Source organism: Phascolarctos cinereus, unplaced genomic scaffold (genome assembly GCF_003287225.1).
Source record: "Phascolarctos cinereus isolate Bilbo 61053 unplaced genomic scaffold, phaCin_HiC Scaffold_726;HRSCAF=1367, whole genome shotgun sequence".
NCBI classification, from domain to species: domain Eukaryota; kingdom Metazoa; phylum Chordata; class Mammalia; order Diprotodontia; family Phascolarctidae; genus Phascolarctos; species Phascolarctos cinereus.
Window position 1 is genome coordinate 376,499,575 of NW_027556098.1, and position 20,493 is coordinate 376,520,067.

The 20,493-nt window shown below is 45.7% G+C and overlaps 1 protein-coding gene across 2 annotated transcripts; it reads right to left on the reverse strand.

The window, feature by feature from the left end:
- Window positions 1-926: 926 nt before the first annotated feature.
- On the reverse strand, window positions 927-18,983 carry ELOA (elongin A). Of its 2 annotated transcripts, none has more exons than XM_020983075.2 (11): window positions 18,772-18,983; window positions 11,402-11,458; window positions 10,420-10,538; window positions 8,286-9,486; window positions 7,789-7,903; window positions 6,529-6,684; window positions 5,949-6,046; window positions 3,774-3,954; window positions 3,258-3,369; window positions 2,655-2,845; window positions 927-1,340 (listed from the first exon to the last, which is right to left on the reverse strand). In XM_020983075.2, the coding sequence occupies exons 1-11, from the start codon at window positions 18,844-18,846 to the stop codon at window positions 1,279-1,281; spliced, it is 2,367 nt and encodes a 788-aa protein (XP_020838734.1). In that variant the 5' UTR covers window positions 18,847-18,983; the 3' UTR covers window positions 927-1,278. The 2 variants fall into 2 exon arrangements, with proteins under 2 accessions (XP_020838734.1, XP_020838733.1); XM_020983074.2 differs by having other exon boundaries at window positions 6,529-6,681; window positions 18,772-18,967.
- Between the last annotated feature and the right edge of the window lie 1,510 nt (window positions 18,984-20,493).

A 20,493-nucleotide genomic window follows, 5' to 3' on the forward strand; every position in this document is an offset into this window, starting at 1 on the left:
ACATGCTCTTACCATGTTCTTTTTAAACCCTCCAAACACACTACTCTCTTTTAAAACCATTCGCTTCCAGCAGTAATTCACAGGGAGCAAAAAGATTAAAGTGCCTAACTTTAAAAAAGCAGGAAATCTTTTCCTGGGCTATATGAAATCTGGAAACATGTAGCTGCCTGTTTCCACCCTTGAGCAGGGAGAAAGAGTGAAAAGAAAAAATCTTTTAAAACTGTTTGAGGCAGGAATGGAAAATTCTGAAATTGCTTGGGGGGGGGATGAAGAGTGGAAAGGGACAGGCTGTGCAAATCAAGGTTTCTCCCCCAGGATGTATCTCTTGCACTAATACTCAAATAAAGCAAAACAGGACAGATCAAGAGGGCCGAGGAAAGACTCGCTCACTTTTCCAAATAAGCGCCTTAATAAATACTATTTGATGACAACAATAAGTGAGAACACAAGATAAGCATCTGTACAGGAAGTGAAAAACAACACCAGGAAAATCTCCCACCTGGGGTTAACAAACAAGAACACATTAACAGTTTTCAAGATCCTAGTGCTGTCCAGGGAGAGACAAACTGCCCCATAAGGGAGCATCCCAGGACTCCCAAGGCTGTGCCAACACACACAACAGGCACTGTGGAGGCTCCTTCAGGGGCGGTGAGGCCGGTCTCCCCTTTGGAAGAGCATCCCCCCCCCCAAGAGGTGGTGGCTGGGCTGAGTTCTGGGGATCTTCTGGCCTTGACTAGACTTGCATCCTATCCTAATGTTAGGAAAGAACGCAGCCTAAAACAACATAAAGGGAGGGAGGGAGGGGTGTGTGTGTGTGTGTGTGTGTGTGTGTGTGTGTGTGTGTGTGTGTGTGTGTGTGTGTGTGTGTGTGTGTGTGAAACACAGAGAGAAAGAGAGAGAAAGGAAAATACTGGGGGTATTATAAATACAATCTGGGGAAATATTTATTAATTAAAACTATTTTTTGTAGTTTACAAAGAGGTTTACTAACAAGGTTGAATTGACCTTAAAATCCTCGGGAGACCCAAGGCTTCACATCTTTCCTTATAAAGTCTCAAGTGCTCTCTGGGCAAGGAGGCAGGAGCTGTGTGCAGGTAGTTTACAGGCACTAAACCTGGAGAAATGGTTCCATCAATCCTTGGGCAGGTTTCGGAGATGCAGGTAGTACAGACTGGCTCCATGGAGCAAAATATCCCAGACTCCTCTGCGAGCTTCGCTCTCTCTCTTCCCCTCCCTCCTCACCAGCCCCTCCTCCTTTCCCATCTTCAGGGGAAGGTTTTATCTCCGGGAGAATCTGTTCTTGAATGCCTTGATTGTCTTGGCCATCATCGGGGCAATTTCTACAAGAGAGGACAAAGAAAGTCAGGCCTGACCACTAAAGACTTCCATCTCTCACTCCCCAATTTACCAAGAAGCATATTTATGATCACATCTGGGGCAGGTGGGGAGCTCAGGTACTATTCCCAGAATCTCACTGTCAAACAAACCAAATACACAACAACTACAGACCTTGAAGGATCCTTAGGACTTAGAATCTCAGTGCTCAAAATGAACCTTCACAATCCAGACCACTCTGTCCACCCCTCAGCCCCTCCCTGCCTGAAATACATGAGGACGCCCCTGAGAACTGAGCTACCTCGCTCAAGATCACCACCAAGCAAGAACTAAGTAGCACCAGAGGCCCAGGCCTGGCCTCCAGACTCCAACTCAAAGCTTCTTCAAGCAGACTGTGCTATTTTTCTTAATACACAATAGGGGAACAAACCCTCAGGATCAAATCGCCCTGGTTCTTTCATGACTAACTCTTCTCTGTGAAGTTCTGAGACCTTGACTTTGACTTGCCTTGCCTTTCCCACCGTCGCCTGCTTTGTGACTTGGCTAATGAACCCTGCCACTGTGAGCTGAGCCCCAGGCTTTAACCATCTTCCTCTCACCTTACCCAAATCCTGCAACACTGATGTGACCCTTTTATAAAAACCCCGAATATCTCAGGAATATCTATCATTTAAAAACAGTGAAACCACTATCACTTTAAATGCCAAAGCACTGTCTTCATCCGGGGACCTTTATGGTCCCTTCTAATTCCAACATTCTATTATCATAAGCGTCTATGAAAGACACAAACAGAGAAAATTCAGTGCGGACCCAAAACTGCTGGTCACCGTGCGGAGCCAGGGCGTGACCTCCCGCTGAGAGCTGGCTCTACCACTAACTACCTGCACAGCAGAGCGCAGGCCTGTTTTCTTCACCTGTCAAATGAGAGGGCAAGACGACATGGCCTCTGAGGTCCTCTCCAGCTCTAAATCTATGACCATATAAGGGAATGATCCCATGGTTCGTGAAGTTAACAGACATCACATTCTGTCAAAGGTCAGGGCACCAAGTGGGTAGGACTGGGCTGCCCTCCAGTGGCTGAAGTGAAGGGTGTTGAAACAATGTGGTTCCCAGTTGGTCTGATCCTCTTTGTAAGATTTAAAGCTGGGAGGGACCTGAGGGGTGTTCTTCTCCAAGTGATGAAGAAAAGGAGGCTCGGCTTTAAATGACACATCCACCCGAGGATCACCAGCTCCACCCCCAAGTGTCCTTCATCACATGACATTCGGCAGAAAAGATCAGGGGGGCGACATTTCCCTCAAACCCCTGCTGTGACTCACTTTTTACAGGTGGTTTCCTAGGATCATAAGACACTGTGCTGCTGACCGCTGAGGCACAGTGGGCGCTGCTGGTGCTGGGGCCATCATATGGCTGCCCTTCCTCGGCACTGTTGTAACTGCCGCCACTGCCGCCACCACTACTGCTGCTGTAGGTGTAGCCGCTGTTGGAGGTGTATGGGGCAGGTTTGATCCTACGAGAGAAGGCCCAGTAGCTGAATGAGAGCACAGAGCCAAGGACTGCCAGGAGTGCTCCAAGACAGCCCTCTCCTGTCTGCTCCATTTTCCATGTTCAGAACTTTGGCCGTAAGCACACAGATCACCTCTAACTATGCTTTCCAGCTCACTGGGATCTGGTGAAGATCCTCTGGCTGTCACTCAGACACCCAGACAGCACTTTGACTTTCTGAAGCTGCTTTTCCTCAATATTCCTGGGGAAGTCAGCAGAGGAACATATTCCCATTCTGGAGACAAGGAGCTCCCCAGGGAGGAAAGGCGACCTGCTCCCTCCCTTCTGGTGTCCAGGCTGCATGTTTAGCGCGCTTCCCTACACTGAGTGGCTGCTCACTAGAGCAGGGTGGGAATCACAGCTGAAAAGGATCTTACTTGATCTTTTCTGGAACAGCTGCTCCTCCGGTACCAAATTTCTCCTGTCGTCTTCTGACGTCACGAGGCGGCTTGGCCACAGAGTTGACAAAGGCCATCTTTGCTTGTCGGCCTACAGGGAAGCAGAGGAGTCACTCCTGGACTGGGGGAAGCTTCCCTTACATGTGCCCATCCAGCTTCTGGAGACTCCAAGTAAAGGGGGTCTTGCTACCTCCCCCAAGGCAGCACACCTAACATTCAGATGGCTCTCACTGTTGGGGAGTTTTTCCTCATATTGAGCTGAAATCTGACTTCTCTTCAGCTTTCACCCTTAGACTGAGGTCGTCCTAAGACATGGGAAGACACTAGCTTATTAATAAATTACCAACTCTGAAAAGCTCCCTTTGCTGCCAGTGCCCACCATGTGAGAGGCACCAGAATCTGTGGACAGGCCTGACCCCGACCCAAGGCCAGATGACTGGGCGGCCCCTGAAGGCTCCTGACCAAATCCCCAGCCCCGGCCCCTCCCCTCTTTACCTTTGGGTTTATTGGCGTGAGCTGACCGAATGTTCTCCGTCAAGAGGAGCAGTCGCTGCTCCCGAGCATCCTGGAGCCGAAGATACATCTCCCGCCAGGACTCAAACTCCTCGGGTCTCTCTCTCTTAAAGTCTCGATGGCAGTGAATTTTCCACAGCTGATCGGTCTCTTCAGTTAATACCTGAAGCCAAAACAACATGACTTTTAGAAATCTTTTTTCTCAAGACAAATTATTTCAAACACTTCTCTGACAAATGTGGCAATGTGTAAGTTTAAAATTTTTCCCCAGCTAAGAACTCTGCTCATATTACGGCCCTGGCACAAAACAGACACACAAATATCTGTCCCGGCACCTCACATACTGTGTAAGGCACTCTAGTTCACAAAGCTTTGGTGACTCCCTATCACCTCCTGTTTAGCATTCAAAGCCCTTCACAATCTGGCTCCAACCTGTCACTCAGCCACATGCACTCGGTGTTCTGGCCATATCGGCCCCTTACATGACCCTCCATCGCCTGCCTCCTCCCCTCCTCTCCCAGCTCTCAGTACTTTACTACTCAATCCGCATCCTCCTTTTTTTTTTTTTTTGGCTAGGCAATGGGGTTAAGTGACTTGCCCAGGGTCACACAGCTAGTAAGTGTCAAGTGTCTGAGGCCGCATTTGAACTCAGGTCCCCCTGACTCCAGGGCCAGTGCTCTATCTGCTGCGCCACCTAGCTGCCCCAGTACTTTACAACTCAGCCCACAGACTGGCTTGTATATACATTTTCTATCTCCTTAGCTGTACACATACTGTCTCCCTCTGCTCCTGCCTTTTCCTCTCCCTAGAAATTGAGACTCCTGAAGGCCAAAGAGGAATCTTGCTTTTATCTTGGCAGCTACAGCCCCTCTGCACATAGTAGGTGCTGGTGAAGCAATGCAAGGATTCTCTCCTTTGATCCCCAGTTGGTTAGGACTAGAATCCCACTCGAATTCAAATGGTACGTTCCATCCAACATGCTTGTAAGACTATATATCACAATTATCACTGGTGGTGGTCCCCCCCCCCCAAAAAACCCCCCCAAACTAGACAAGTCACTTAACTTGTTTGCTTTAGTTTCTTCAGTTGGAAAATAGGGATAATAGCACCTACCTAAGACTGCTGTGAGGATAAAGTGTTTAGCACAATACCTGGCATAGTAGATACCTAATAAATGTTTATTTCCTTCCCTCCTCCCTTTACTTAAATTCCATAAAGACAGGACTGCCTTGTCTAATTTTCCGTTTCTCCCAGGACCTAACAGTCCTCTGTACATACACTAAATGCAAATTAAGTTCTCAATTTGCAGAAAAGAAACCAGACGTCCAAAGTTCAATGACTTGCCCAAAGACATAAGAATAGCGTGCAGCAAAGCCAGGCTCCCAGTCTGGGTGTTCTTTCCACCCCACCTCACCTTTTGTCTGTTTTCTCCGCTGCTCAAAGAACACAACCCAGCCCCTACCCTTGGGACCTTACAAATAATCACTATGAGGCTTGGGGCTCCAAAAGACTTGGAAACTCTGCTTCTGCTAATGAATCAAGATAACTGCAAAGAGGCAAAGACAGATACGAGAACCACGTTGGCAAAGCCTCAATGTTAGCTATATTCTATTCTGACTTTCAAGTGCTATGGAGGAAACTGTTTTAAAAGGCACTTCACTCATCCTCTTTAAAGTGAAACAGTTAATGCAAAAAAAAAAAAAAAAGACTACATCCTAAAATGATTATAAGTAAAATCTGCTTGATGGCAAAATAATTTGACCAGGTCTGGATCTGACCTATATCATTCTTTCCAATAACCACAATGTACCTGGATGTCAAACTCAACTGCTGCTTCCTTTCATCCCAGGGGTTCCCTTGACCTTTGTAACTAGGCAAGCCCAAGGGTGCCAGGAGAGCTGGTAGTTAGCATGTTTTTCCTCCCTCTGAATCCCACCTAGATTCTGGCCCCAGAGGCTTACTGAAAATGACAGGAGCAGGTGCTGAACACATGCTCACTTGAAGCCCCTGAGTCAAGTCAGAGAAAATAGCAAGTGCCTGCTGAACCCTTACATGGGCTAAAGAAACAGCAGATACAGGGAGACAAAGCCATTACTCAGGGAAGGAAAAGCATGAAGACGTGCTAGCCCACCCCCCATGCCTAAAGAAGACACTCACGTGGTTGCATTCCTCAATTCTATAGAGTTGCTCAGGAGTACATCTTTCCAAAACTGGTTCAAGTACAGAATAGGGAACACCCCCAACTTCATAGATGGCTACGAAAGGGGAAAAAAAAGCCAGGAATGACGTGAATTGGAGATTCATTCACTAACACATATTATATGCAAAGTTCCATACCTAAGGCTGGGAGAAATGCAACCACAAATAAGACAGCCCTTGCCTTCAATAGGGAGATAAGATATACACTCCTAACTACAATACAATAAGAACATAAAGTGATAAGGAAACCAAATGAGTAAGAAATCCCTTCCAATTTCGGGGTTGGGGTTGGGAAGGGAGAGAAGAGGGAATCAGGGAAAGCTTCCCCTAGCACTGGACTGGGACTTGGGAGGATGAGGAGAAACTGAACACACTTTGGGCAGGGCAGGAGCAGGGGAGGGGAGAGAAGAGAAGAGGAGAAGAACATCTCAAATGTAAGGAACAGAGTGAAGAAAGGTCCAGCCATAAATACAAAGCCTCTTGCTTAGAGATGGGCTCCAGCACGGACAACACCCAAGGCTGAATCAAGTTTACTCACAGTCTATGTTATTATTGAGGACTCTGATGCACTGCTGGTGCAAGGACATCATCTTCGGTAGGTAGGCACACTTGGAACCGGAATAGACTTGCATCTTTGAATTCATCCTACGTCCGGTAAATCCAGCCTCCTCATCTTCATGGGGTGAGGAGACTACTATAGAAAAGAAGAGAATATAAAACTAAATTTCTCTCAAAAAGTTCCATTTGAAAATACGCCACTCACAAAAATACAGATCAACCGTTCACTCAGCTGCACCATTTGAAAAGTGCAACCATCTTTGTTCAGAGCAGCCCTAGCCAACCATTAATGACAAGTGCAGTAACCACCATAAAAAGTAGCCCCTAGCAGCCCAGGGTTTGCATTCGATGGCCTCTTGCTCTTCTGGGGAGCAGCAGGATCTCAGATCAAGGAAGACTAACTAATCTGATGTTTGTTTATATCTCAGTAATAAGTTCATCCGGGATGTCAGAAAAGACCTACTACCAAAACTCAGACCACCATGTTCTCCCCACCCCACACCCCTAAACACCCAAAACAAGCAGAGCTGCTCTGCCAAACCACACCCGTCCAACAAAACTGCCAAGTGAACATACTGATCTTTACTCTAGGATGGAAACCTCCCTGGCCCCAGGACACTGAGAGACCTTCTGAAAGGAGATGGGAGAGCTGGCAGGCAAAGAAACTAAAAATGAAAGCACTAGGTGCTGTCAGCAAAGCTAGAAGGCCCTTCATTTATGCTGGAGAAGAGAAAAGTCAAAGGGAACAGGACAGCAGGATGTCTTCAAGTCTTGGGAGGGCTGTCACATGGAGGAGGGACTGGGGAGGTTTGTTCTTTTGGGCTCCCCTGGACACAACTGGCTTCACTACAGAGAATCTTCGAGAGGCTGGATGTCAGGAAGAACGTCCCTCACGATTAGAACTCTCCAAAATCGGACTGGGCTGCCTCAGGGGGGTTCTCCCCCCCGGAGGTCTCTGAGCAAAGACTGGAGACCACTTGTTGGGTATGCTGTGGGGGGAGTGCTGTTCATGTAGAGTCGGGACTAGATTAATGCTAAGGTCTCTTCCAAACCTCAAATTCTGAAGTGATTCTGGGAGCCACTGGAAGAGAAAATGAAGCAGCCAAGAAGTCACCTTCAGCTCTGCAGAACTTCATCTAGAGCTTCTTTCACAAAAGAGCAAGTCAGAGATGGTCCCAACTCTCGTCCCTGTCTTTCTCCATACTGAAGCAGCCCTCCCATCCCCACACAGGGAACCTACCTTTCCTCTTTGGCTGAAAGGAGGGAATCAGTTCAAGAGAAGGAAGTGGACGATAATTGGCCTGAATGGTGGGCAAGGGGATGTCCGGCAACGTCGGGGTCACATCAGTGGAGACCTGCCGAATGAGAGTGTCAGTCATTTCAGTCAAAGATATGTTCTTCCCCACCCCCTACCTCACTTTCTGTCACAACCACCTTTCTTTTCTAGGGCCAAATCTGAACATTCATTGGCTGGGCTTCCTTCTTTCCCAAGGAAATAAATGGCTAAGCAAGCACATGCCCAGTGTCTTCGATTCACTCCTTCTTCCAGAGCACTGCAGCAGGAGAATCATCACCCGACACTAGAAACAAGTGGCTCCTCCATGAAACCCACCCGGGCCCTAGCACCAGCAACACTGATAAGGAGGAAGACCAACCCCTCCAAACCGTGCCCACGAGTCTTTAAAGCCTTGGAGCAGGGAGCAGACATCAGGCTGCGGAGACATGACCCCTTCTTACCTTTTTCAGTTTGGCAGAGCTGGGTCCAGAATGCTGCTTTTCTGCCTTGCTCTCACTCATCTTAGGGAGTTTCTGAACGGTGTTATTAGAGTTTTTATGATCAGCTTTGGAACCGTTCTGCTTACTGTGACTTTTCTCTGCACGCATCCCACTCGTGGTTTTAACAACCTTCTTCTTTTTCCGCTGGGGCTGGTCATAGCTGAGGTATGATTCAAAAGACATGGTGGGCTGTTCATAGTCATCATCCACGTCTGTCTCCCCAGCCCCTGCAAAGTGGCTCGCTGGTTTTCTGTCCGAGTTAGAGGCTTTGGATTTCCCTTCTCGTGTCTTTAAGCTATTTGAGCCCCCTTTCTCTTTTGGCTTGGGAGAAAGCTCTCCCTCCCATTTTCCTCCGTCAAAGCTGTCCACACTCGGCTTGGTCTTTTCTGATCTGGATTTCTGTGCATCTTTGTGCTTTGTCTTTTTCATGTGGTTGACAGAAGCTACCTCCAAAGGAGGCAAAGGCTTCTTCTTGCTGCTGCTGCTCTCTTTCTCCCTCTCTCTTCTGGCACCACCAGACGACATCTGCTTCTCCTTGGAGCTGGCTCCAGACGGAGACCTTAGGCCCTCTTCTCGAGAAGCAGTCTTAGGCACCTTTTCTCGACCCACAAGGAAGGTCTTCTCCTCTTTTGTATCCAATCGATGCTTTTCCTTCTGGGAAGTCTTGTGCTCTTTGCTCCGACCTACAGAGACTCTGTCTTGGGGTTCACCCAAGCGTCTCTCTTGGCTATTTAACTCTCGGTCCTGAAAGAAGTGACTGTGGCTTTTGCCAACCTTCCGATGTGACGCCTGCTGCTCTTCCTCTTCTTCTTGGGGTTCATCATAGTCCATGGAAAACTGCTGAGGGCTGGTGGAAGGCTGAGGTGAGTGAACGTGACTACCGTCTGATAACTCGTGATCTGAGGCACAGAACGGGGAGGTTTTGTTCCATCGCTTTCTCTCATCTCTTGGCTCAGTGCTGTGTGAGGCCTTGGGCATTCTCTCCAACTCGGAAAGCTTTCGGTGCTTTTTCTCCCGCCAGTCAGGACTGTGCGGCTGGCTACAAGAAGCCTTCCAGCTTTCCCGACAGTCCACCTCCATTTCCTCCTCCTTGGGAAAAACATCTCGGGGACGTTTTCTAGAGATATTTCTCTCGAGATCTTGCTCCTCAGGCTCAATATTCCTAAACATAACATAAGAAAAAAATCATCTCATTAACATTCATCAAGTACCTCCTGTGTAGAGAACAAGGAAAAGGAGCTGGGAGTGACCCAAAGTCTATAAAGGCTCCAAGTGACATAAGCATATCTATCTGGAAAAAAGATCCTATCGCTAGTATTAAGGGTGGGGTAGAGGAGGGAGCACCTGAGGAAAATAGAAGACACAAGAGATGATGACACTCAGTGAGGACTGACAGAAGACAGGTGCAGGTGTGATGGGCAAGGTTGAAACACAACAGAGAGAACTCAAACTGCTTCCCTCCACTGGGAGTCTCCATGAGCACCCAAGCCTCCATGCACATGTTACTCTCTAGTCAAGTTAACCGTCAAAATCTCAGCTCCAATTTATCTGCCTATCCTAAATCACACCCACCCCAAAATCTCAAACAAGGCCAATCACCAACAGGCTTTCTATTCCTAATACTACTGCCTCTCTTTTCAGACTGGAAAAGAGGCCTATGAATCCATGCTTGGGAAAGAAGACAGAAAAGGGCTTCCAAGGCCCAGAATCAGGACAGTTGCCGTTCTTCTCAGATCTGGCTGCCTGAGCCACTGTGGGGTTCACATCAGGACTAGAAACAAGGCAGCAAAGAGGAAGGGAAAAAAGAAGATGGAAAAGAGAGTGCTGGATTTGGAGTCAGAGGACATAGAGTAAGTTCACCCTTGAGCACCTATTACCCCTGAGACTTAGGCAAATCACTGGGGCCTCTTGGCCTCAGTGCTCTCTTCTGTAAAAATAAGGGGGTTGCCTTAGGGCCAATTCAATCCAACAAGTTTATATCAGGTAGCCTCTAAGGATCCTTTCAGCTGTAAATCTATGACCCGATAAGCCTTTCTACAGTGACTCTTGGGCACCAGAATCAGCCATGAAGCAGTATGGGTAAAGAACACCTTACCTTTCAACCTCCTGAGCAACAGGGACTAATTTCTTCCAGCGGGCCACTAAGTCCTTGGCAAAGCCTCCTACTTGCTCATGTTTCCGCAAGCCATTCACTGTTTTCCCGACACCTGTTTCCTGTAAAATATATGGAGAAACCAGCAAAGGAGGTTCAACCCAATTTACACCAGATTCAAAGACCTCAAACTCTCTGAAGTAAAAACCACACCATCTGTTTACCAAACACTTCTACCTATCAAAAACTCATTCTACAAATTACTTTAATATTTAATTTCTTAACCTAAAATCTCTGATCACACAGAGTAGCAAAACTCTATTCTATGGCGAAGGATAACATTTAACCCAATGCTAGAAAGGTTTTTCAAAAGGACGACAATGAACTTGAAAGGAAAAGTCTAATTGACCTTATGTACTAGAAAGACTAGCGTTCCAAGTCCCAGGTTTGCCATTTATTATCATATTTACACTCTCCCCCATCCCCCAACAGTCTCTAGTGAGTGTATCATGTAATATTATGTGTTCTCTATGGATCATATCAAAGACCATTGTCTCTCCTGGAACCCTGAAAAGTTCTAAAGTATTCAATAGGCACTAATAAATGTTTGCTGAATGAGTGTCAAATGAAGGTATAAATTTGGGAAAGTTCTCTCATTTCTTTGAATTTCTTTCCTCTTCTATAAAATGGACACACTAATACCATCACTGCTCTACTTGCTATGAGGATCAAATGAAAATATATGTAAAGCACTTTATCATATTAAAGCTATTAAAGCTTTTATTTTATTTTCAATTCAACAAGCTTTTATCAAATGCCTGGTGTATGCAAGACAATGCAGTAAGTGCCAGGAAACACAAAAGTGGAGTAAGGCTTAGTCCTAGCTTTCAAGGAGTTTACTGTCAGTATCTATCAATACTCTCTCATCAGGTAGGTTCTCCTATTATTTTTATGTGAAGATTTAAAGTTGTTAAGGCTGTCTTACCGCAAGAATGTCCACTGTGATAGGTAAATCTGAGAGTCTCTTCAGATGTTTTAGTAGCTACAGAGACAAAGAAAAATTTACAGTTATGATTTTAATCTATTCATTGGGACACATGAAAACCTCCTTTCCTGAAATAACAATGCTACAGAATACACTGGAAAGAACCATCATCTCTACTGACATTTAATATTTTGCCCCAGACTTGTTAAAAGAGCAGACAACATCAACTACAGAAAAACGCCACATAGGCCTGGCAGCAGAGTAAAAAAGGAAGAGGAGGAACTCTGAGAAAAACGGCACTGTGCCTCCAGGAAGCAGTCATTCTCTAAAAGCTATTTCTTTCAAAATAAGGTAGGTAGGCACAGGCAAAGAGTAGTTTCCTGCTGAAATTTCATTAGCCATTATTAGAATTTTTCTGTTAATAATGGATATAAGATGACTGGAGTAGTGGGGAGAACCAAATTAAGTTCTCTTTATTTTTCTTCTCACCGTCCTTCCCTCATGGGGCCCCTGGGAAGACAGTGCTTTGTAAATTGTTACCTTATGCACATTTAAGTTATTATTATTCATCTCAGTATTCACCATAACTGGGACTCCATCAGTTGACACTTTGTTGAGCACTTAAGTCCAACTTTACGGCTAACACTCCCTTAATTCTCAGCCTGCTCCAATTCCTCCAGCTCTTAGTTAGTTTTTCCCCTCCTGCACGCTGCTCACTGTTTCCTTTATAAAGGTCTTCTACACAGGCACTCACAACACGACGACTGTGTAGTATGCACTGGGGTAGAGTGAGAAGTCAGAAGATCTGGGTTAGAATTACAATGTTGCAACTTACTACCTAAGTTACACTGAACAGATCACTTTCCCCTCTCTGGGCCTGGGTTGTCCTCCTCTATAAAATGAAGGGGTTGAATTAAATGACTGCAAAGGTCCCTTCCCACATGGAATCTTTGATCCTATGGGATAATGCATCTGTCTGCCTTAAGCAAGGTTGAAAAATTATCCCTCACACTCCTATCCCAGACTTATACCCTTCACTAATACAACATCACAAAATCAATAAATACCATGATGACAGAGAGTGGGGTCTCTAACACATAGTCCTATTTGGAGTATTTGGAGCCTTAGAATTCAGCTCACCTCACAGCCTAATTTTATAGAAGAGAAAACTGAAGCCCAGAGAAGCCAGACCGCCTTGCCTAAGGTCTCATGGCTAATAAGCAGCAGAACCAGAGTCAAATCCAGGTCCTCAGTTTCCAAACCTGTTGCACCACTATATTAAGAATGGTGCATTTACAGAGGGCTGGGCCCCCCTTTAGCTCTATATCCTAGGCCACTGCCTCCCTTGCGTACTGTAGTTCCAAGTCTAACAAAAGTACAACAGGTAACTGAGAAAGATTTGTGAATAAAATTTTAACATTTAAATACAGAAAATGAGATGTGCTGATTTTCAGTATGTCTCCTTCTAGCTACCATTAAGTCTGGCACGAAGCTTCTCATTTCAGTACTTGGGATGCTTTTTGGGCATCCTACCTTAGCTAATAAAGCCTTGAACATGCCCCTTTCCTTCTCTGTAAAATGAGGACAGGCTGGACTAGATCTCAAAAGTCTCTCAGAGCCCCAAATCCTATGGTCGTTGCACTTTTCCTTTGAAATACAGCAATGATGACCTAAAATATGTCTCCATATAGAGAACAAAGCAAAGACAGCGATTGTCCTAACCAGTAAGAATACAAATGCTGTCTTCTAAGGGAATGGTTTTACATCCAAATAGGAGTGAAAAACTGGTGCTTAAGATACACAGGCATATCTTATGTTTTGAAAGGTAGGAAACAATATGGTATAGTGGAAAGAATAAAGGATTAAGAATGAGAAGTCCTGAGGCAGCTAGGTGGCACAGTGGATACAGCACCAGTCCTGAAGTCAGGAAGACCTGAGTTCAAATCCAGCCTCAGACACATAACACTTACTAGTTGTGTGACTCTAGGCAAGTCACTTAACCCCAACTGCCTCACTAAAAAAAAAAAAGAGAGAGAGAGAGAGAAGTCCTGGGCTCAAATCCTGACTCTGCTACCACTTGGGTAACCCTGAGTAAATCGTTTCCCTCTCCTATCCTCAAATCACCTGTAAATAGCTCTAAAGCTGCTATGTGGTTCTACGGACTTGTGACCCCCAAGACCATTAAAGCAGCACTGATTAAAAATGATCAGAATGATCTGATCTACCCAAATGCCAGGTATATACTAAAAAATCTCCAGGAAACAGAGATATGACAAATTACCACCCCCAACATAAAGATATTAACCATGAAAATAAACCATAACATTAAATAACAAATGGAAGGAAATGGAGCAAAGATTCTCTGGCCTCTTAACATACTGTAGAGGTACATGACTACTATGGAAGTGTTTTGCATGACTATATATATATAACCTGTATGGAGCTGCTTGCCTTCTCAATGAGAGTGGGTAGGGAGGGAAGAAGGGAGAAAATTTGGAAACTAAAGTTTTAAAAACAAATGTTAAAAACTGTTTTCACATGCAACTGGGAAATAAGATATACAGGCAAGGGGGAATAGAAATCTATCCTGACCTACAGGAAAATATAAGAGGAAGGGGATAAAGGGGGGGCAGAGATAGAAGGGAAGGCAGATTAGGGAAAGGGGTATTCAGAAAGCATGCCACCTTGGGGGGGGGAATGAGAGGGGGAGAAAATTTGGAACTCAAAATCTTGTGGAAGTTAAATGTTGAAAACTAAAAATAAATAAATTATTTTTAAAAATTAAATGATATTAAAAAAAAACATATTGTAGATGCCACTAAACAATTCCATATTATCACACCATATGACAGTTCAGAGTCTCTATGGCTAATGAACAAAATTTCCTGGGCCCCAGCAATGCCAACAAGACTGATGGCCACTGCTACCGGTGTATTTACTGCCTTCTTTTAAAACCCACTACCAAATAATTAGGGAGAGGTGTACTTCTGACAAAACCCTTATGGGTCAGTTGAAATTTGAGGTTTGTCAGTTTCAAGTCCACTTTGTCCAACAATGGAGAAAAAAGGCCTCTTTTTCATCGTCTCTTCCTTTTCAGTTAGGTATATGTCTGAAAACAGACTTAAAAAAAAAAGGCTTACTAGGTATGCTTTTTTTTTCTGTCATCAAGAGGGTGGGTCACAGAAGATCCTGTAAGTGAACAAATATTATGTTCCCCTACAAAAACATACCAAAAACGAGTAGACTAAAAACTGGTCAATCTAGAATTCTGTCAGTTGGGAATTTTTTCAACTGGCATATCCACACGGTAATGGTACAATAATAACAGATGTTCACAATGGTGATCCTGAAATACTATCAGATACCTGTATTTTTTTTTAAATCATATTCAGTATAGTTCAGCACATATGTTATAATTCTTTGAAAATTGACACCCATGGTAGGTATTATGTTAACTTTCTAACCAAAAGAGATTAATCAGATCATCCTGTTTCCTGAACATACTGGGTAACAGTTTACTGTACTATCAGCCTTAGTACATAGCCTGAGAAACTATGGCAAGGGCCTGAAAAACAAACAATAATCTAAATAAAGTGAGAAATTGTAAAGACATGTCTCTCACATCATAATATGAAGTGTAAATAAAAGCAGACAAAATTGAAATGCCAGCCAAGGAGTATATAAGCATTTACAACACAGCAAAATTCTAGACATTGGTAATTACTACCCTTCTAAGGTTAAGCCAGTACAAACATTTTGCTAAGTTCGAGTATGATCTGGATCTTTTCAAAGGCAAGTCTCTGCTTACAAAGGCTAAAATTGGGGAGATTAGGGGTAAGCAACATTCTAACAGAAAGACATTTAGGAGATAGCTAACCATGGGACACAAATTTTCTCCTAATTTTCTAAAATCAGTTTCTGTTTCCCAAAATAAATCCACTTAAAACCTGACCGTCAATGAGTCTTCTCATTGACATATGTCCAAGTACAAATGACCTGCCAAATCAGTCTCTTAGAAAATCATCTCCAGGCAAACAATATCAACATTTGCCTGATGACCATATACCAAGTCTAGTATACTATTACACATAAGTGAAAAAAGTGAGAATTACAAACTGCCAACATTTAATACTAAATAATCTAAGGATAGAAATATGGAATATAAACTACAAATCTGTGTCTTGGTTTTGAAATCTATTTTCAGCAGTAACTAAACTACTACTACTTAGCCACTTAAAACTTTTATAACTACTTGGGGGAGCACTTTTGTAGTTAACAAAATGTCAGTATTTCAAAGATCCACGATTTCATTAGTGTAGGTGCCCAACTAACGTAAACTGAAATATCTCTGTGCCTTACTAGCCACTTTCCTGAATTGCTGTGGCATAACAATAATAATAACAACAACTAACATTTTTATAGGGCTTACCATGTGCCAGGCCTTATGTTAAGGGCTTTATAATTACCTTATTTGATCCTCACAACAACCATGGGAAGTAGGTGCTATTATCCCATTTTATAATTGAGGCAACTGAGCCAAACAGAAATTAAGTGACTTGCCAACGGTCACACAGCTAGTACCTGACTCTGAATTTGAACTCAGGTCTTCCTGACTCCAAGTCTGGGACTCTATCCACTGTGCCACCTAGCTGACTCTATAAAACTTTGAGAAATTAGTCCAGGTTCACTCTTCTCCACAAAAATCAAAGTCTGTGTCCAGTCTTAGCTGATACGACGAGACACAGATACATCAGATTTACTTCTTGTTTAGTAAGCCCTTGTTACAACATATCTACTGATTTCACAATTTTCTGTTTCTTTTTTGGTCTTTGTTGTTCCTCCCCCTGCCACCCTCCCACCCCCAACTCAGGGGCCTATGTGCCTGACACATAGTAGGTGCTTAATACATGCTTGCTGAAGAATGATGGATTGAAGATTTTAAAGCTATGTACAGACATTAGACTTGAGTTTGAATCCTGGCTGTCCTACTTACTACCTGATGTGTGACCTTATGGAAATTATTTCCCACCTCTGGGTCTCAATTACTTCATCTGGAAAATCTCTAAGATTTTCCTTTTTGCTCTAAATCCTATTATCCTTAGAACGCTAATGAGGTAAGGAGTTCCGTTTTCCTCACCACAGAGTAGTTCCCAAAAACAAAATGGGAGTAAGAGGTAGGGGACAATGGTAAAAAGCAGGTCTGACTTAGCAGGACACAACTGATGGTCCTATGACCACCCAGAGTTTATCAATGAAGTGGAGGTGTTTGTACGGCTGTAAAGTAGAGGTGGAACTTACCCCACACATACACCATTAAGGGAATTCCTTCCTCCCACCAAGCCAGTTAAGTCAGGAGAGGGGAACTCCGTTAAGAATGCTTAATTTGCTAACCAGAATTCACCCATCCCCACAAAAATCAGTATTATAAATCTGAAAATATGCATGCAGTGCTGTCCTACTAGATATAGAGAAATCTCAGGTTTCTGTGATAAGCACACATTAGAACCTTAACTGTTGATAATAAAAACAAATTTTCTGCCCATTAGAAGTATGTGAATCGACTCAATTAGTATTTATTAAATGTATAATTTCTGAAAGCAATGTTTAAAAACAATTTTTAAGCATACCCAGCTGTTAGATAGTAAAACATAAAGAACTAGGCTGCCATATTTCATAGGACCTAAAAGCTAATAGTTCTTTAAAAAAAAAAAGTAAATGATGGGATTAGAACTCAGGTCCTTAGACTTCAACAGCCTCTTTCCACTCACTACATTAGACTGCCAAATAAGATGGCTTCCTCAAGAACAACTTTGGAATAAATTCTGAATGAGCAGAGTTAATTAGTTTAGTACACAGAATATAAAGACTATTTCAAGCATGCACAGATGCATAAAATCTGGTTTGTGACAAATGGGAAAGCAGGCTCACACAGGTCTGAGGCACCCCGAGGGGAATGTGAATTTCACTAGATCCTAAATACAAAGACAAACTGCTATGCCAATAGGAACCAAAACTTTTTCCAGACAGGATCCCATGCTATGATTCCGAAGAACATTTAACCACTAGCTTACTTTTGGATCGTTAAGTCGGAAATTTGTTTATACTAAGAAATTTCGATGTACATCTTAGTATACAGAGGGTACGCTTCTAGAGAAGAGGAGAAGTGGTGCCATTCTGGAAATCTTTGGAGGGGGTGAAGACCAGCGTAGAAGCTCAAACTTACAGAATAAAACTGCTTTTCTCTAAAAGTGGCTACTATTTAAAATAGAATGTAATTAATAAAAAATAAGACTTTTTGGATGAAGTTTGCAGTAAGGAACTGAAAGCTTGCATTTTTACTCAAATACTAAAAAAGACAAGGTTTGATACTGCTATGGGCCTTGGGTTTCTGCATGTATAAAATGAGAGGTTTGGACAAAATGGTCCTTCTCAGGGAGCTGTAATAGTGAAATTTTTAAAAAAAATTCCAACGGCAGATTGGATTTTGTCAAGTGACATGGATGGGGCAAACAAAAAGGTCAATGCTCCCTATTATCAAGTAAGGAGGCCACAAAAAAGTCTGTAGTCACTCAAGGCCACACACGGAAGCTACAGCAGCTTGGTTTGGGAATCCCAGACAAACTATTCAGAAATCAAAGGGCAGGGAAAGCAGAGCGCTGAAGCAGGAGGAAGAGTAATGGGGCTCAGCACGAATTCGAGCGCAGCAGAGCGGAGGCGAAGGCAACGCTGGCGAAGGGGTGCAGGGAGCAGGTTCCTGGCGCACCAACTCGTCCCTCCCGGCCCGTGCCCGGAGCCCCGGCAGCACCCGGAGCAGACGCCTACGTGCTGGGCCTGCACCGACTCAGCGGCCTGGACGCCCTTTCTAGGAACCCAGCGAAGCCTGCACGGAGGCCAGGGCGCCCCGAGCGCCGGGCCGGGCCTGGGGAGGAGCTGCACCGGGGGCAGCCGCCCCGCCCCCTCGCCCACAACAAACTTTCAGATCCCAAAGCCCGGAGTCGCCGGAGGCTGGGGGGGGGGAAGAGGGACCCCGGGCAGCGCTCGGGGAGGGGGCGCGGGTTCGAGTGACTGACGGCGTTATTCGTGGGGAGCTGTCGGGGAGCAGCGAATGGGGGCCGAGCCTCCCCGAGCCCTGGGCCGGGCCCAGCCGAGCCCACGCGCCTGCCCCGGCGACCGGACCAGGCCGGTGCCCGGGGGACCGTTAAGCGGTTCGCGCCGCTCCACACCCCACCCCACCCCCGGCCCCAGCCTCCAACGCCCCCCGCGGGGCCTCGAGCCCCCGGCTCCGCCCCGCCCCGCCGGCACCGCCCCTCGCCCGGCCCCAGCCCCGGCCTCGGCCCCTGCCCCGACCCCGACCCCGACCCAAGACTTGCCTTCTTCGGCTCAGGGTTCCCGGCCAGTCTCGACTGCAACCGCTCCACCACTTCCAGGACCGACTCCGCCGCCATGGTGGTCACTGGCACGGCCTCCTCGCCGGGACTGGGCTCGCGGCGCCTCCACGGCCAGGGGAAGGGGGGAGAGGGTGAGGGAGAGGGGAGCGCACCTCCCGCGCCGCCTCCACAGCGCTGGCGGAAGCGGAACTGGCGCTTTCAGGGCCGCGAGGGAAGGGTGAGTGAGCCCTAGGGCTGGCCCCGCCCCCGACGTCTCTGGCCCCGCCCCCGACGGCCGAGAGAGGTGTGAGCTCTCCCGGAGCAGGTGCGCTTCTCCCTGGGCGCGTGCGCGGGCCTGGAGCCGCCTGGCACATGCTGTTCTGCCGCCTGTGCTCGAGGCTTCTCACCGCAGCTCCTCCTTTCAGTAAGGACCAGAGGGTGACCAGGGCCCTCCCGGCTCAGGCCGCGTGGCCTGAGCCAACTCCTCGGCTTGGGCCTTCTCCTCCAGGGGCTGGCCCCGTCACCCCCAGTCTCAGCGGCAGCCCTCCAGCTTCTTCCAGGCATGCGCAGGGCTCTGCCATCCTTACAAAACAGAACAGAAACCCAGCACCCCGGCAGTTGATCCTATTCATGAGATCACAGATTCAGAAAATGAAGGACTCTATCCCATCGATTTAGAGATGAAGAAACTGAAGAGGGTCACCCAGGGAGTTATAGGAAAGGCTGAGAGTCAAACCCAGGTCTTGGGGCCACACTGCTGCTTCCCCCTCCTCCCTTTCACACCCAGAAGTGGGGTGAGGTCATAACAGACGGGACAGCAAAGCAAAAATTGTCAATGCTTGTTACTTCCGTTTCCTCACTTCTTCACTCCTTGAAATCTAGCCTCCAAACCCACCACTGCATTTAACCTAAGGGTGCAAACAGTTCCTTCACTCCTCAGCCTGCTGGTCTTTGCCATCCTCATTCTTCTTGACCTCTCTTGCATAGTGACCCTGATCTCCTGCTCCTTCTCAGTCTGCTTTTCTGGATTATCATCTGTGTCCTTTAGTGTGTCCTCCCAACCCCAAGGCTCTAGCCTAGGCCTTCTCTTCTCTCCCTACAATCTCCCTTGGTGATCACACGAGTTCCCACATGACTTCCAAATGTATATATCCACCCCTCATTTCTCTCCTAGGCTGTGATTTCATACCACTAACTGCCAGCTGAGTTCAAGGGCCACCTCCTGCAGGAGGTCAGTCTTGGGTACTATCCCCCTACTAGTTAGTGTTCTTTTCTCCCCCTACCTCTACCTTTATTTTTTAATTTACTTTCTATTTATTTTGAGTAATGTATTTATCCAAATATGTACTGTCCCCCTCTCCAGGAGAATGTGAGCCCCCTAAAGAGAGTGTTTTTTTTTCTTTGTATTCCCAGTATCTATTACAGTACCTGGCATAAATAGGTATTTAATAAATATTTGTTGAATTGAATGTCATTTGTAATGTGTAAAGTGCATGAGAGAGAGGCCCCACATTTAATCAGCCTTGAATCTCCTTCATTTACTAATGCAGTGCTTTGTACAAAGTTTAACATTTGTTGAAATGAATTGCAGTCTCCTCTTTGAATGGGCCCTTTGGGGGCTGCTGCACAGTGACCACGTAGCAATGGGTTCCACTTGGGAGCTGATTTTTGCTTCTCTAGTTGTCTGGCTTGGGGGAAGTGAGCCATTTTTGCCTCTCCCCTACA